Source organism: Xiphophorus maculatus, chromosome 18 (genome assembly GCF_002775205.1).
Source record: "Xiphophorus maculatus strain JP 163 A chromosome 18, X_maculatus-5.0-male, whole genome shotgun sequence".
Classification (NCBI taxonomy): Eukaryota; Metazoa; Chordata; class Actinopteri; order Cyprinodontiformes; family Poeciliidae; genus Xiphophorus; species Xiphophorus maculatus.
In genome coordinates this window covers 24483-36615 of record NC_036460.1, presented here as the reverse complement: position 1 = coordinate 36615, position 12133 = coordinate 24483, and the positions used below count along the sequence as shown (strand labels likewise).

Sequence of the window (12133 nt, the reverse complement as noted above, 5' to 3'; positions counted from 1 at the left end):
TCAGCCAAATTATCAACAAGACTGGCTACGGATACCGACTCAAAAATGGGGCCAAGATCAGTCACCTTCTCTACATGGATGACATCAAGCTGTATGCCAAGAGTGAGCGAGACATCGACTCACTGATCCACACCACCAGGATCTACAGCACGGACATTGGGATGTCATTCGGACTAGAGAAGTGTGGTCGGCTGATCACCAAGAGAGGGAAGGTCATCCGCACAGAAGGGGTCTCACTCCCAGAAGGAACAATAGCAGACATAGAGGACAGTTACAAGTACCTAGGTATACCACAAGCAAATGGCAACCTCGATGAGGTCACAAGGAAAGGAGCCACAGCTAAATACCTCCAACGAATAAGGCAGGTCCTGAGAAGCCAGCTCAATGGCAAGAACAAAATCCGTGCGATAAACAGCTATGCCCTGCCAGTAATCAGATACCCTGCTGGAATAATTAGCTGGCCAAAGGAGGAGATAAAAGCCACGGATATTAAGACTAGAAAACTACTAACAATGCATGGAGGGTTCCATCCCAAATCCAGCACCCTGAGACTGTACATGAGCCGCAAGGAAGGAGGCAGAGGACTAGTGAGTGTGAGAACCACAGTCCAGGACGAAACAACTAAGATCCATAAATACATCAGGGACAAAGCCTCAACAGACAATGTGCTCAGTGAATGTCTCAGACAACAGGGAACGGAGGTTGAGGTGCCAGAGATACCATCATGGCAGGACAAGCCCCTACATGGGATGTACCACCAGCAAATAACCCAAGTGGCTGATATCAGTAAATCCTACCAATGGCTGGAAAAAGCTGGACTCAAGGACAGCACAGAGGCCCTCATCCTGGCCGCCCAGGAACAGGCCCTAAACACCAGAGCAATAGAGGCCCAGATCTACCACACCAGACAAGACCCAAGGTGCAGGTTGTGCAAGGAGGCCCCTGAGACAGTCCAGCACATAACAGCAGGGTGCAAGATACTGGCAGGGAAAGCGTACATGGAACGACATAACCAAGTTGCAGGCATAGTGTACAGAAACATCTGTGCAGAATATGGACTGGAAACCCCGAGATCAAAGTGGGAAACACCCCCAAAGGTGGCGGAGAACGCCAGAGCTAAGATCCTGTGGGACTTCCAGATCCAGACAGACAAAATGGTAATGGCGAACCAACCAGACATTGTCGTAGTGGATAAACAACAGAGGAAAGCCGTTGTGGTAGATGTAGCGATACCAAGCGACTGCAACATCAGGAAAAAGGAGCATGAGAAACTAGAGAAATACCAGGGCCTCAGGGAGGAACTGGAGAGGACCTGGAAGGTGAAGACCACAGTGGTGCCTGTGGTCATCGGGGCCCTCGGGGCAGTCACCCCCAAACTGGACCAATGGCTACAACAGATCCCAGGAACAACATCAGACATCTCAGTCCAGAAATGTGCAGTCCTTGGCACAGCCAAGATACTGCACAGGACCCTCAAGCTCCCAGGCCTCTGGTAGAGGACCCGAGCTCAGAGGATAAGAACCACCCGCGGTGGGTGAGAAGGGAATTTTTATAAATTTAAAAATATATATACATTTTGAACATTCAATGTGCCATATCTTCTTATTCAGAAAATAAATGTTATTATAAACTTTTTGACAAGAAAATTACTAATAAAATGACATAAATAAATAAATCAGAGACAGTAGCTGTAGGGTTACACAAAATATACATATTTTTAAAAATAAAGTAAAAAATAGCTGAAACTGATTTTAAAAACTATTAATACCTAAGATAATCACTAGAGAATCAAATAGACATTTATTGAGGTTCACATTTAAATCAGAACTTATTTAAAGAGTTCAGTTGTGTTTAGTTCAATTTAGTTTATTATTATTATTATTATTATTATTATTATTATTATTATTATTATTATTATTATTATTATTATTATTATTATTATTATTATTATTATTATTATTATTATTATTGTCTTTTTTTGTAGCTGATTTTTCCTATTATCATTTTCTTTTTTACTTTTTTGGTATCAGTTCTCTCTTATTTTGAAAGTGCAGACGGATGTGATGCTGTGTCTTTATGACACTTTTTATTGTTTTGTTTTTGTCTGAATGTGCTCTGTCCCCTCCTGTCCGCAAGGTGTCGCTGTGATTCTCGCAGGGGCGTTCTGGCTGCTGGGCTCCGTCCTCCTGACCCGGTAGTGGCGTACCTGCCGGTGACCAGAGGACTCCAACATGGCCTGGCGGAGCTGCTCAGTCCTCTGCAGACTGACCGGAGGAGACCCGTTCCTGTGCTCCGTGAGAGGAGGGAGGTCAGTCAGCGCCCTGCAGCCGGAGGGAAAGCAGCCGGTCCCGGCCAGCGCCTCAGAGAGCTCAGCTGGGTGGAGTTAGCATCTGTTAGCATGAGTTAGCATTAAGGACGGTCAGATCCAGCGTATTGGGTTAATAACAAAGTTAGCTGCTGCTGCTAGCTGCTGCTTGTTTGACTCACTTTTTCAGTTAATTTATTTAAATTAAAACATTTCGTTTATAAGTTACTGAAACATATCAAATAAAAATGCAAATCAAAGTGATGTTAAGGCCTTATTTCATATTAAAATGTTTTTGATAACGAAAATATTTCATTTACTTCCTGAGTAACAGTTAGCATTAGCATTAACAGTTCTTCCAATTCCTCTAGACTTGCTAATTATTGCAATGCTTATCGATTATAATAAATCGAATTTTATTTCTCCTTCATGACGTCAACAGCCATCATAACAGTTGAGTATTTTTTTCTTGCTAGCAGAACTTGCAGTAAAATTTAATTTCCTACTATTTACCACAGTCTGTTATTCAATCCATAGGTCAGTTCCAGTATAAAGCAGTGGAAACAAAATAACAACATTAATAAAAAAACAACAACATTGGGTGGGGCATATGGACTTAAAGTTTTATTGTGATATTTTGTGGTACTATTGTGATAATGATAAAAGTGTCAATAAGAACTATTTATTACTTATAGGTAACTGATCAGTCAACGCCCCATAAACACAAACACTTCTACTGAAAAACAAACCAATGTGTAACACGCTTCTTTATGACACCAGCCTCATGAAAAAGTTTGATTTGTGTAAATAAAATGCACACAGTAACTGCATTTAATCATATTTTCACATTTTTTGGATATTTGTTGATGCTCAATTATTGAACAAACAGTAGATAATAAAGTAAAATAAATAATCCTGACAGTTTTATGGATTTTTAAAAATCACTGATTGGAATTTATCATAACGATAAATCAGAATTATTCTAAGAATTTTATTACTATGAAGGACAACTGATACGATAAAAGTCTGCCCCTAAAGTACACATTTAAAATTACATATAAAACAAATTGAAAACCAATTAACAGCATTTGGTTAAATTTTTTTATCCCGGTGCTTTTAGCATATTGGGGCCGATGCCTGGACAGCAGAGCATTGCCTCGCGAAGCAACGTCCACTCAGTGTTTATCGTTCGGCACGGAGTAAGTCAACATGCCAGCGATGCCACAAAGCATTGTTCCTAACCTTAGCATTGTTGCTAACCTTAGCATTGTTGCTAACCTTAGCATTGTTGCTAATTGTCAGCACCAGTCGCCCTGATTGGGTCAGATCAGAACACTGGTTCCCTTAAATTCAGAAATGTTCTAGTTTTTTCTTTTATCCTGGAGAACCTTTATATTTTAAAATGTAAACTACATTATAAAATATAAAAAGTATTATTACAATTAATTAAAAGAAGAAATTGAATAAGTGGGGGAAAAAATAAAAAACTAAACTTTTTAAAAATTAAATTAAAACTTAAAAGCTAAAGTAAACAAAAGTCTAAAAAGTAAACAATGGAAGCCAAATAAATCTGTGTCCTTCCTGCAGCCTGACAGGTTCATCCCGTCAGGCTGCAGTGTGATTGGCTCCCTGTGGTTCCCTGTGTGTCCACCAGGTGGCCCGGCGGCTTCCAGCAGCGCCGCGGCTTCAAGAAAGCGTCCAGAACGCCGGAACCAAAACAGCCGGAACCAAAACAGCCGGAGGGTCCGGTGCTGCAGAACCAGGCCCCGGTCCCCCCGCGGGCCCCGGCGCCCCCGCGGGCCTTTAGCCGCCTCGTCAGGCCCTTCCTCTTCACCGTGGGGGTAGGTGGAGCCTGATGACCTCATCAGTGATGTCACAGGTCGCTCTAACTTCCGGTCAGTTCTCAGGCAGCTCCTTCGGCGTGGCGGCCATCTGGCAGTACGAGTCGCTCAAGTCCCGAGTCCAGAGCTACTTCGAGGAGCTGCAAGCTGATTGGCTGGAGAAGCTGCGGCCTCAGAAACGAGGAGACGTCCGCAAGGAGGTGAGCGGGTCGGGTCGGTCCGATCGGGTCGGTCTGAATTGACCTGGGAACCTGCTGATTGGCTGCTACTGTTTCAGATCAACCAATGGTGGAACAGCCTGACAGAGGGCCAGAAGACGGTGGCAGGTGAGTCCAGGTAGATCTGCAGCAGGTAGATCTGCAGGTCGGCCATCAGGTTCTGACAGGAACGATCCAGAAACAGGCGTGGGAGGGGCAACGTTTACAGAAAACATTCATGGAGAAATTTAATCAAGGATTAAATCCAAGAGACATGAGAAGGAATTAAAACTCGTCAGAAACCTGGATTAAGCAGATGATCCTGGATTAAATCTGGAATCAAATCTGGGATTAGACGTAGATTAAAACCAGAATAAAAAGATTTTACTCTAGTTTTAGGTTGTGGTGTCTGGAGCTCAGAGATCGGACCAGAACCGTTTCCTCCTGGCCGGTTCTGGAGCAGAACTCGGGTCGGGTCCAATCCGACTCAGAGACGCTTCATTTAATCCAGACTTCCTCCTCCTCTTCCTCAGGGATCATCGTTGCCAACGTCTTGGTGTTCTGTGCCTGGCCGCTGGTGCCGCTGCCCATCATGCTCCGCTACTTCACCTCCAACCCCGCCTCCTGTGAGTCAGTCCTCTGGGCCAACTGCTGATCAGATTATCGATTATTGAAACAGTCGTTAGCTAGTTTAGTCATTGATGAATTATTAACTGGAGCATAAAGAGTTTAATCAGCTGAAACACAGTCAGAGCAGCAGCAGCAGTCAGTGACGCAGCGTGTCCCCTCAGCGGCCCAGTGTGTCCCCATGTTGCTGTCCACCTTCAGCCACATGTCCCCGTTCCACCTGGCGGCCAACATGTACGTCCTGTGGAGTTTCTCCAGCAGCGCCGTCTCCATGTTGGGCAGGGAACAGTTCCTGGCCGTCTACCTGTCTGCCGCCGTCGCCTCCTCCTTCTCCAGCTACCTGTGGAAGACGGCCACAGGACGCTACGGCCCGTCTGTCGGAGCGGTCAGTCCTCTCTGTCTGTCAGTGCAACATGTCCTCCTATCCAACATGTCCTCCTGTCCAACATGTCCTCCTGTCCTGCAGTCTGGCGCCATCATGGCCGTCCTCGCCCTCGTTTGCACCAAGATGCCTGAAGCCAAACTGGCCATCATCTTCCTGCCCATGTTCACCTTCACCGCCGCCAACGTACGAGGCCCCGCCCACTTCCTGTTGTGGTGCTGACCCGGTTCCGACCCCCCGCCTCACCCTCTGCCCCCCTTTCGTCTGCAGGCCCTGAAGGCCATTGTTGCCATGGATACGGCCGGCCTGCTGTTGGGATGGAGGTTCTTCGACCACGCCGCGCATCTGGGCGGAGCTCTGTTCGGGATGTGAGTTCCTCCAGAAAGAAAGTACACAAAATAAAATTCAACTTTTGGGAATTTTCTGAGTTTCAAAAGTTAAACCATATTTGACTTTTGAAACTCATAAATTTCCATGTTTTTCTGAGATTAATCTCAAGATTTTGCAGGGTTTTTTCTAGCAAATTTTCCAGAAAATGTCTGAGAGTTTTTTGGGTAAACTTCCTCCGTTCTTCCTGTCCGATGGTTCTGTAGTTCTGTTGTTTTTGGGCTGTAGTTCCCAGTCTGACCTGAAGGAGGCAGCGCTGTAGGCTCATGGCCTGACCTGCCGCTCTCTCTCCTCAGATGGTACATCCTGTTTGGACACGAGTTGATCTGGAAGAACCGCGAGCCGTTCGTCAAGCTGTGGCACGACCTGCGGACCCGGAGCGGTGGCGGGCCCGGTGGGCCCGGCGGCGCCGTCTAGGGACCACAACCAGGACTGGACTGTAGAATCATGTAAAGTTGTATAAATGTACAGCCAGCGCTCCACATCGGGAACCTGTGGGTCCGTCTTCTGGGTTCAGACCGATCAGAACCGCTGCTGGTCGGGTTCTGATCCGGTATTTCTTCAACCGGATGACGTCTGACTCGGCTAAACAGAAACTCCAGGTTCTGATGTTTTTTAGAAAAAAGTCAGATTTCTAGTTTTCGTTGTTTGTAGAGCTGAAGAAGAGTCAGCCAATGAGAGGAGGCGGAGGAGCAGCGATCTGATTGGCCGGCGCTCCGTGTCCGGACTCATTCTTTATCTCTGTCAAATAAATGTATACGATGTCACTGCGCCCTCTGGTGGGCTCTTTATGAACAAAAGAAACCTTTATTTTGTAATAACTACATTGTTTATTAGCTAAAGCTGTTATCAGACTGATGGGACTGTATCACTAATTTATAATTTATAACATATTTACTCACATCTGATTATTGAACACACATATTTATTTGTTTATTTTTATCACAAAATGCGATTTAATCATAATTATATTTATTTTTTGTTTTCTTTCAACCATACACTATTTTTATGACCATAATGAAATACAAAAAGAAATAAAAATTAGTTCATCATGCTTTTTAGGACAGATCGTAGAGTGACGTTTATATCTGTGCTCTTATTTTGAAGTTTGGCCCTACTAACAAGACTCAACAAATAACCAAACTGAAATAATGAGTGAAGGTTTGTTCCAAAGAATCTCTTCCTAAAGTGCTGAAGTTACAGGAAGATGTGTAATGACAGATTTAGACCAGTTGGGGGCGACATACTGGGACGTTACTGAGACATAGCTGGTATCAAGGTGGATGAATTTAGCGTTAGCTTCCACTAACTGCCATATTGGTGTAGCGCTCTAGCATTAGCTTCTACCATGTTGGTGTACTGCTTTAGCACTAGCATCAGCTAGTGTTGGTATTGTGCTTTAGCGCTAGCTAAACTAATGTTTATGATCGTTGCTGTAGGGTTAATGTGGCTAACTGCACAGCTAACGTGTTAGTGATTTCCATCACCGGTAAAAAGGAGTCTCCTCTGACTGAACTGTAAAAGTTTCTGGTTGGGTTGCCTGGTTTAAACCATTAGAGGAATGTTGCTGAGTGCTGGACGATCAACCAGCAACTGTTTTCTGTTTCAATACTGAACTCAGCAGGCGGTTTGGCGTGATGAAGCAGGCGTGCAAACATGAAGCCAGTTTGATCAACAGGAGTCTGAAGTCCACCAACCGTCAGAAACCAGAGGAACATTTCTTCACTCCAATCTGCTGCTGCAAAGCTTCAGTCAGAAAGACAAAGACTGTCAGAACAATAAATTCATTCTGTCTGGTTTTAATTTGGTTCTCAGGGAATCAAAAAATAAAACTTATCGATTTTGCTGAAGTTGGAAAAGAAGCCAAGACGGTCTTGACTCTGTTAGAACCTTCAGAACTGCAGCAGAACCTCTATAGAGCAGAAACCAGAGGTCAGCGTGGGAGCTGCTGGTGGTGAAACTGGGAGTCGATACTGGTGTGTGTGTTCAGCCTTTCCCAGAGTTCATCGACCTCCAGCAGACCTCGATCAGGCCGGGTTCCCACAGAGACGCTTCAGATCCGGCCGCGGCTACGCAAAGCAACAGAAAACCTTCATCTGCCCTGAAATCTGAGCAGAAGGTAAGAAACAACCCGGCACCGCTTTGGTCGGCTCAACAGAACCTTTATAGGGTTGGAGTAAAGACAGGCGTGTTGCATTCATGACCCATTTTCGAGTGAAGACCAAAAGCTCAGGCGGTTTCAGGACAAACCTTCGCTGTTCAGTTTTCTCTCCACCATCAGATTTAAAAAGTCAACTTTACCTGCTGTTCTCGTCTTTTGAGAGTTTTTTCAAGCGTCTGTTAGTAGTTGTGTTTTTATGTCCTGTCATGTTATTTATTGTACTTACTGTATTTACTGTTGGGCATAACGTTGGGGTCATTAGACATACGTTGACCTAGAAAGATCATCAGGTCTGAACTTGTTCCTACTGCCATGGAGAGAGTTAATCTGAAACTGAGAGTAAACAGTTAAAAGTCAGAGGACTCCAAATGTTCACTAAACCGACGTAGCGGCTCTGACCAAAACCGGGTAAAGAGGCAGGCAGAGCGGGGTTCAACCGACAACCCACCAGTTACAGGACAATGCAAAGCATTGTTGATCTGATGGAACTTTCCAGATGAACTCACTCAAAGTTTTACTGACTTTGACTGGGCCATGACTGGGTTGCCGGTGCAAACCGCTGCTGAGTCGTCGTGTCCTTGGGCAAAACAATCCACCTACTGGAACCACTGGCGCAGTGTATGGCAGCCTCCACCATCAGGGTGTGAATGGATGAATGTCGGGTAAAAGTGTTTGGAGTCCTCTGGACTTGATAAAGCAATACACAAGTACAAACCTTAAAGGCGATAGCATCCTAACTTTAACAGCTTTTAAGGTAAAGGCATAGAGGACTAACAACGCCACCCTGAGGAACCCCAGAAACCAACATCTGCAGAGGAAGACCATAGCTGCTGAGTCCCTGCAGTCCCTTCATTGTCCAGGTGTGTCTCTGCGTGGACAGCATGGGGGTGTGTCTCCAGGTTCTGGGTCTGGTTCTGGGCGTTGTGTCTTGGTGTCTGCAGTCCAGCTCTACGTCCTCTCACACTTGGAAGGTGCGTAGCCAGGCAGAGACGGTCACCACCAGCTCATGGCAGTTTGAAGGCCTGTGGATGAGCTGCGCCGCCACGGCGCTCGGGTCCGTCCAGTGCAGCAGGTTCAAGACGGTCCTGGGCCTCGACTGTGAGTAAACCTGAGCTTTCCATGATCTAAAATCCTCCAAAATGTTGTAGAATCGAGTCCAGCGGACCATCAGAAGGAAAATCATCCTACAACACGCTGATGTTCTGAAACTCCTGGCGCTCCTCTCTGACGGCGGATGGGGTGTCAGAGCGCTCACTTTGAGATCCTCCTGTCTGTGTCTGCAGCTCATCTGCAGGCCTGCAGAGCTCTGATGATCTTGTCCCTGATCCTCGGTCTCGTCTCCATCATTGTCTCCATTCTTGGACTCAAATGCACGAAGATCGGCCGGATGGCGGAGCAGGTCAAGGAGCAGGTCGCCCTGAGTGGAGGCATCTTGTTCATCCTCTCTGGTACAGAAACCCTGCAGGAAGTCTGGAGGACCAGAGGTCCAGATCAGTCTGTCAGACCAGAGTTCTGGACCGGTACTGCTGGCTTTACATTGCTCTGTTTCATCCTTCAGGTGTCTTCACCCTGACGGCGGTCTCCTGGTACGCCGCCAGAGTCATCAATGAGTTCTATGACCCGTTCCACGCCGGACTGAAGTCAGTGACCTGGAGACTGACTTCAGTCAGTCACACACACTTCCTGAGTGTGTGTTTGTGTGTGTGTGTGTCTCTGTAACTCTGTGTGTGTGCTGCAGGTTTGAGATGGGTACTGGTCTGTACCTGGGCTGGGCGTCCTCTGGTCTGGCCATACTGGGAGGATCTCTGCTGTGCTGCAGCTGCAGGCGGAGCACCTATACACCCCCTCTGAGGTAAACACCAGCAGACTGCAGTACTGCGTTGTGTCCAGTTGGGGGCACTGTGACAAGCTTAGTAGGCTGTTTCTGACCTCTGACCTCTGGCCTCTGCAGGCAGTTCTCCTACCACTCCAGCTCCAGTGGCGGTCAGAACATCTACAAAGCGGCTCCGGCCTCAGAGAGCAGCAGCTCCAAAGCGTATGTCTGATCCTGGCAGCCGCCACGACCTGATGAGCCGCCGCCAGAACCCTGTCTGAACCCAGTTTTAACCCGGCCTGAACCCGGTTTTAACCCGGCCTGAACCCGGTTTTAACCCGGCCTGAACCCGGTTTTAACCCTTCAGGCCCGGAGTCCTGCAGGCTTCTCACCGTCCAACAGCTTCAGAACTCTATAAAGTTCTGCTGAAGCCCGTTTATGACTCGATCATTCAGACAACAGAACATGTAACGCAACCCAAGGAACATGATGTTGAACCGTTTGTCCACCAGGTGTCGCCAAAGAGACGCAATAACACAGTTAGTTTAGCAGATTAAAACATTAAAGCAGCTCGTTTATTTATTCTAAAAATAAAAATTTAGCAATTTGTTTTTTATAATTTCACTCGTTAAATTTTCTCGTTTCTCTCTTTAATCTTGAATGTGTGTAGTTCAGTCTTTTCGCCACCAGATGGCAGCAGATAATTACGTCTGATTCTGAATCTTAACGGAAAGTCCGGTCTGATTATGGATTTATGTCCGTCTCTGTTGGCCCTGAATGTTTTTATTGGTTTGTTTTATATGAATGATAAATAAAATCAAATGAAAAGCAGAAATGCGTGTGGATCATCCGTCTCTGTTGCCTCTGAACTTCCTCTTTGGTTTAAAATGTCCTCTCTCTCCTCTGGACGGTTTATTAGAGCAGAACATTTCAGCAGCATGGCAGGTCAAAGTTCACCTCACCGCTGTCTTCCTGTCCTTATAAAACTAAAACTTCATCTGTCTGTTGAAGTGACTAAAACTTTTTGTTTGTTCTAAGCGGCAAACTGATTTGGGGAAGAAATCTGGTCCAGTCAAAGTAAACGCACAGTTCCCGGTCTGCACAGAGATTCTTGTAAGTTTCTGTTTGGTGTAAAATTTATCAACAAGAAATCAAATGTACATTTTCTTTACTCCGTGTAAAGTAAACAGTGGAGCTAATTTTTTGTTTAGCTCTTTTTGTAACTTTGGAAACATTTAACACACTTCGGTTCAACAAAATTATTTTTTACAGATACTAAAGTGAGTAACAATTTACTTATTTTGCAAACTTTCATATGATTAAAGTTTGATATCTGTGTTTAAGTTTTGGTTATCGATCATGCTTTTATTCTGAAGGGTATTTAAGCAGCAGTTCCGTTTCCTCACGTTTTACCACTGAATGTCTGAGGACTTTAGAAAACATGTAGATTATGATGTGATAATTAAGATGGAGTTTGAGGGTTGAGATCTTTTAAAGGCAGGAATAACTTGTAGTTAGCGTGTTAGCATTAGCTCCTGCTATGTTTTTAGCGCTAGTAGAACCAACGTTTCTGACTGTTTTAGGGTTTAGCTAGCGGTTCTCCCCACTGCTGGGCCTGAGTCTGTCCTCTTGGTGATAAAGTTCATGTGAACAAGCAGGACGGTCAGAATCAACAGTTTCAGAGCAACCAGACGAAGTAAAAAGGGGTTTTAGGGACAACAGAAAGCTGCTGGTTCTGTCCCGGTTCTGGTTCCGTCTGTTCCTGCAGGTTTTAGCTGCAGGACGGAGGTCCAGTCGGCTGGAGGCCCCAAAAATCTCTCATCACATTTTAATGGAGGGAAATCTTATCCCGCCGCTCCGTGAAGGAACGCCAGGAGGAAAGGAGTGTGTTGTTATTCCAGCAGTATATCACACGGAAACAGGAACATTAATTCAGCTGCTAACAGCCATAAGTTATCCAGCTGGAGCAGCACATCCCAGCAGGATCTCAGTTAATATTCTGAATAGTGTGGCAGGCATTTATATTAAAACTTCAACACAGATGTGGAACTTTATTCAACTGAAAGTTTACAAAACAGCCCAGAAAATTAATTTAGGGGAAGCTAAGGACGCTAAATGCTTTCAAAGTTAGCAAAAGCGCTAAATAGAAAAATGAGCTCTACCATTATTGGATTAGCAGAAGTGTCCCAACTGTGTTCTTGAAGTGTTCCCACTGTGTTCTCACTGTGTTCCCACCGTGTTCTCACTGTGTTCTCACTGTGTTCCCACTGTGTTCTCAAAGTGTTCCCACTGTGTTCTGACTGTGTTCCCACTGTGTTCTCGAAGTGTTCCCACTGTGTTCCCACTGTGTTCTCAAAGTGTTCCCACTGTGTTCTCGATGTGTTCCCACTGTGTTCTCACCGTGTTCCCACTGTGTTCTC

The 12133-nt window shown here is 45.5% G+C and overlaps 2 protein-coding genes across 2 annotated transcripts; both read left to right on the top strand.

Moving 5' to 3' along the window:
- The first annotated feature begins 2177 nt into the window (after positions 1–2177).
- On the top strand, positions 2178–6729 carry LOC102221859 (presenilins-associated rhomboid-like protein, mitochondrial). Its single transcript, XM_005808273.2, has 9 exons — positions 2178–2308; positions 3960–4146; positions 4206–4346; positions 4424–4472; positions 4877–4969; positions 5135–5355; positions 5437–5538; positions 5623–5720; positions 6036–6729. The coding sequence occupies exons 1-9, from the start codon at positions 2232–2234 to the stop codon at positions 6154–6156; spliced, it is 1089 nt and encodes a 362-aa protein (XP_005808330.1). The 5' UTR covers positions 2178–2231; the 3' UTR covers positions 6157–6729.
- Positions 6730–7462: 733 nt separating this feature from the next.
- cldn1 (claudin 1) lies at positions 7463–10542 on the top strand. Its single transcript, XM_005808240.2, has 6 exons — positions 7463–7858; positions 8655–8998; positions 9184–9348; positions 9459–9540; positions 9639–9752; positions 9852–10542. Exons 2-6 carry the CDS (start codon positions 8782–8784, stop codon positions 9943–9945), a joined length of 672 nt encoding a protein of 223 aa, XP_005808297.1. The 5' UTR covers positions 7463–7858; positions 8655–8781; the 3' UTR covers positions 9946–10542.
- The last annotated feature ends 1591 nt before the right edge of the window (positions 10543–12133 follow it).

Excerpts from the sequence above, each read along its gene's own strand:
- LOC102221859 (XM_005808273.2), top strand. The coding sequence starts at position 2,232 with ATGGCCTGGCGGAGCTGCTCAGTCCTCTGCAGACTGACCGGAGGAGAC. Across the intron at positions 2,309-3,959 it reads TGCTCCGTGAGAGGAGGGAG|GTGGCCCGGCGGCTTCCAGC; the intron begins GTCAGTCAGCGC and ends TGTGTCCACCAG. Across the intron at positions 4,970-5,134 it reads CACCTCCAACCCCGCCTCCT|CGGCCCAGTGTGTCCCCATG; the intron begins GTGAGTCAGTCC and ends GTGTCCCCTCAG.
- cldn1 (XM_005808240.2), top strand. The coding sequence starts at position 8,782 with ATGGGGGTGTGTCTCCAGGTTCTGGGTCTGGTTCTGGGCGTTGTGTCT. Across the intron at positions 8,999-9,183 it reads GACGGTCCTGGGCCTCGACT|CTCATCTGCAGGCCTGCAGA; the intron begins GTGAGTAAACCT and ends CTGTGTCTGCAG. Across the intron at positions 9,541-9,638 it reads CCGTTCCACGCCGGACTGAA|GTTTGAGATGGGTACTGGTC; the intron begins GTCAGTGACCTG and ends TGTGTGCTGCAG.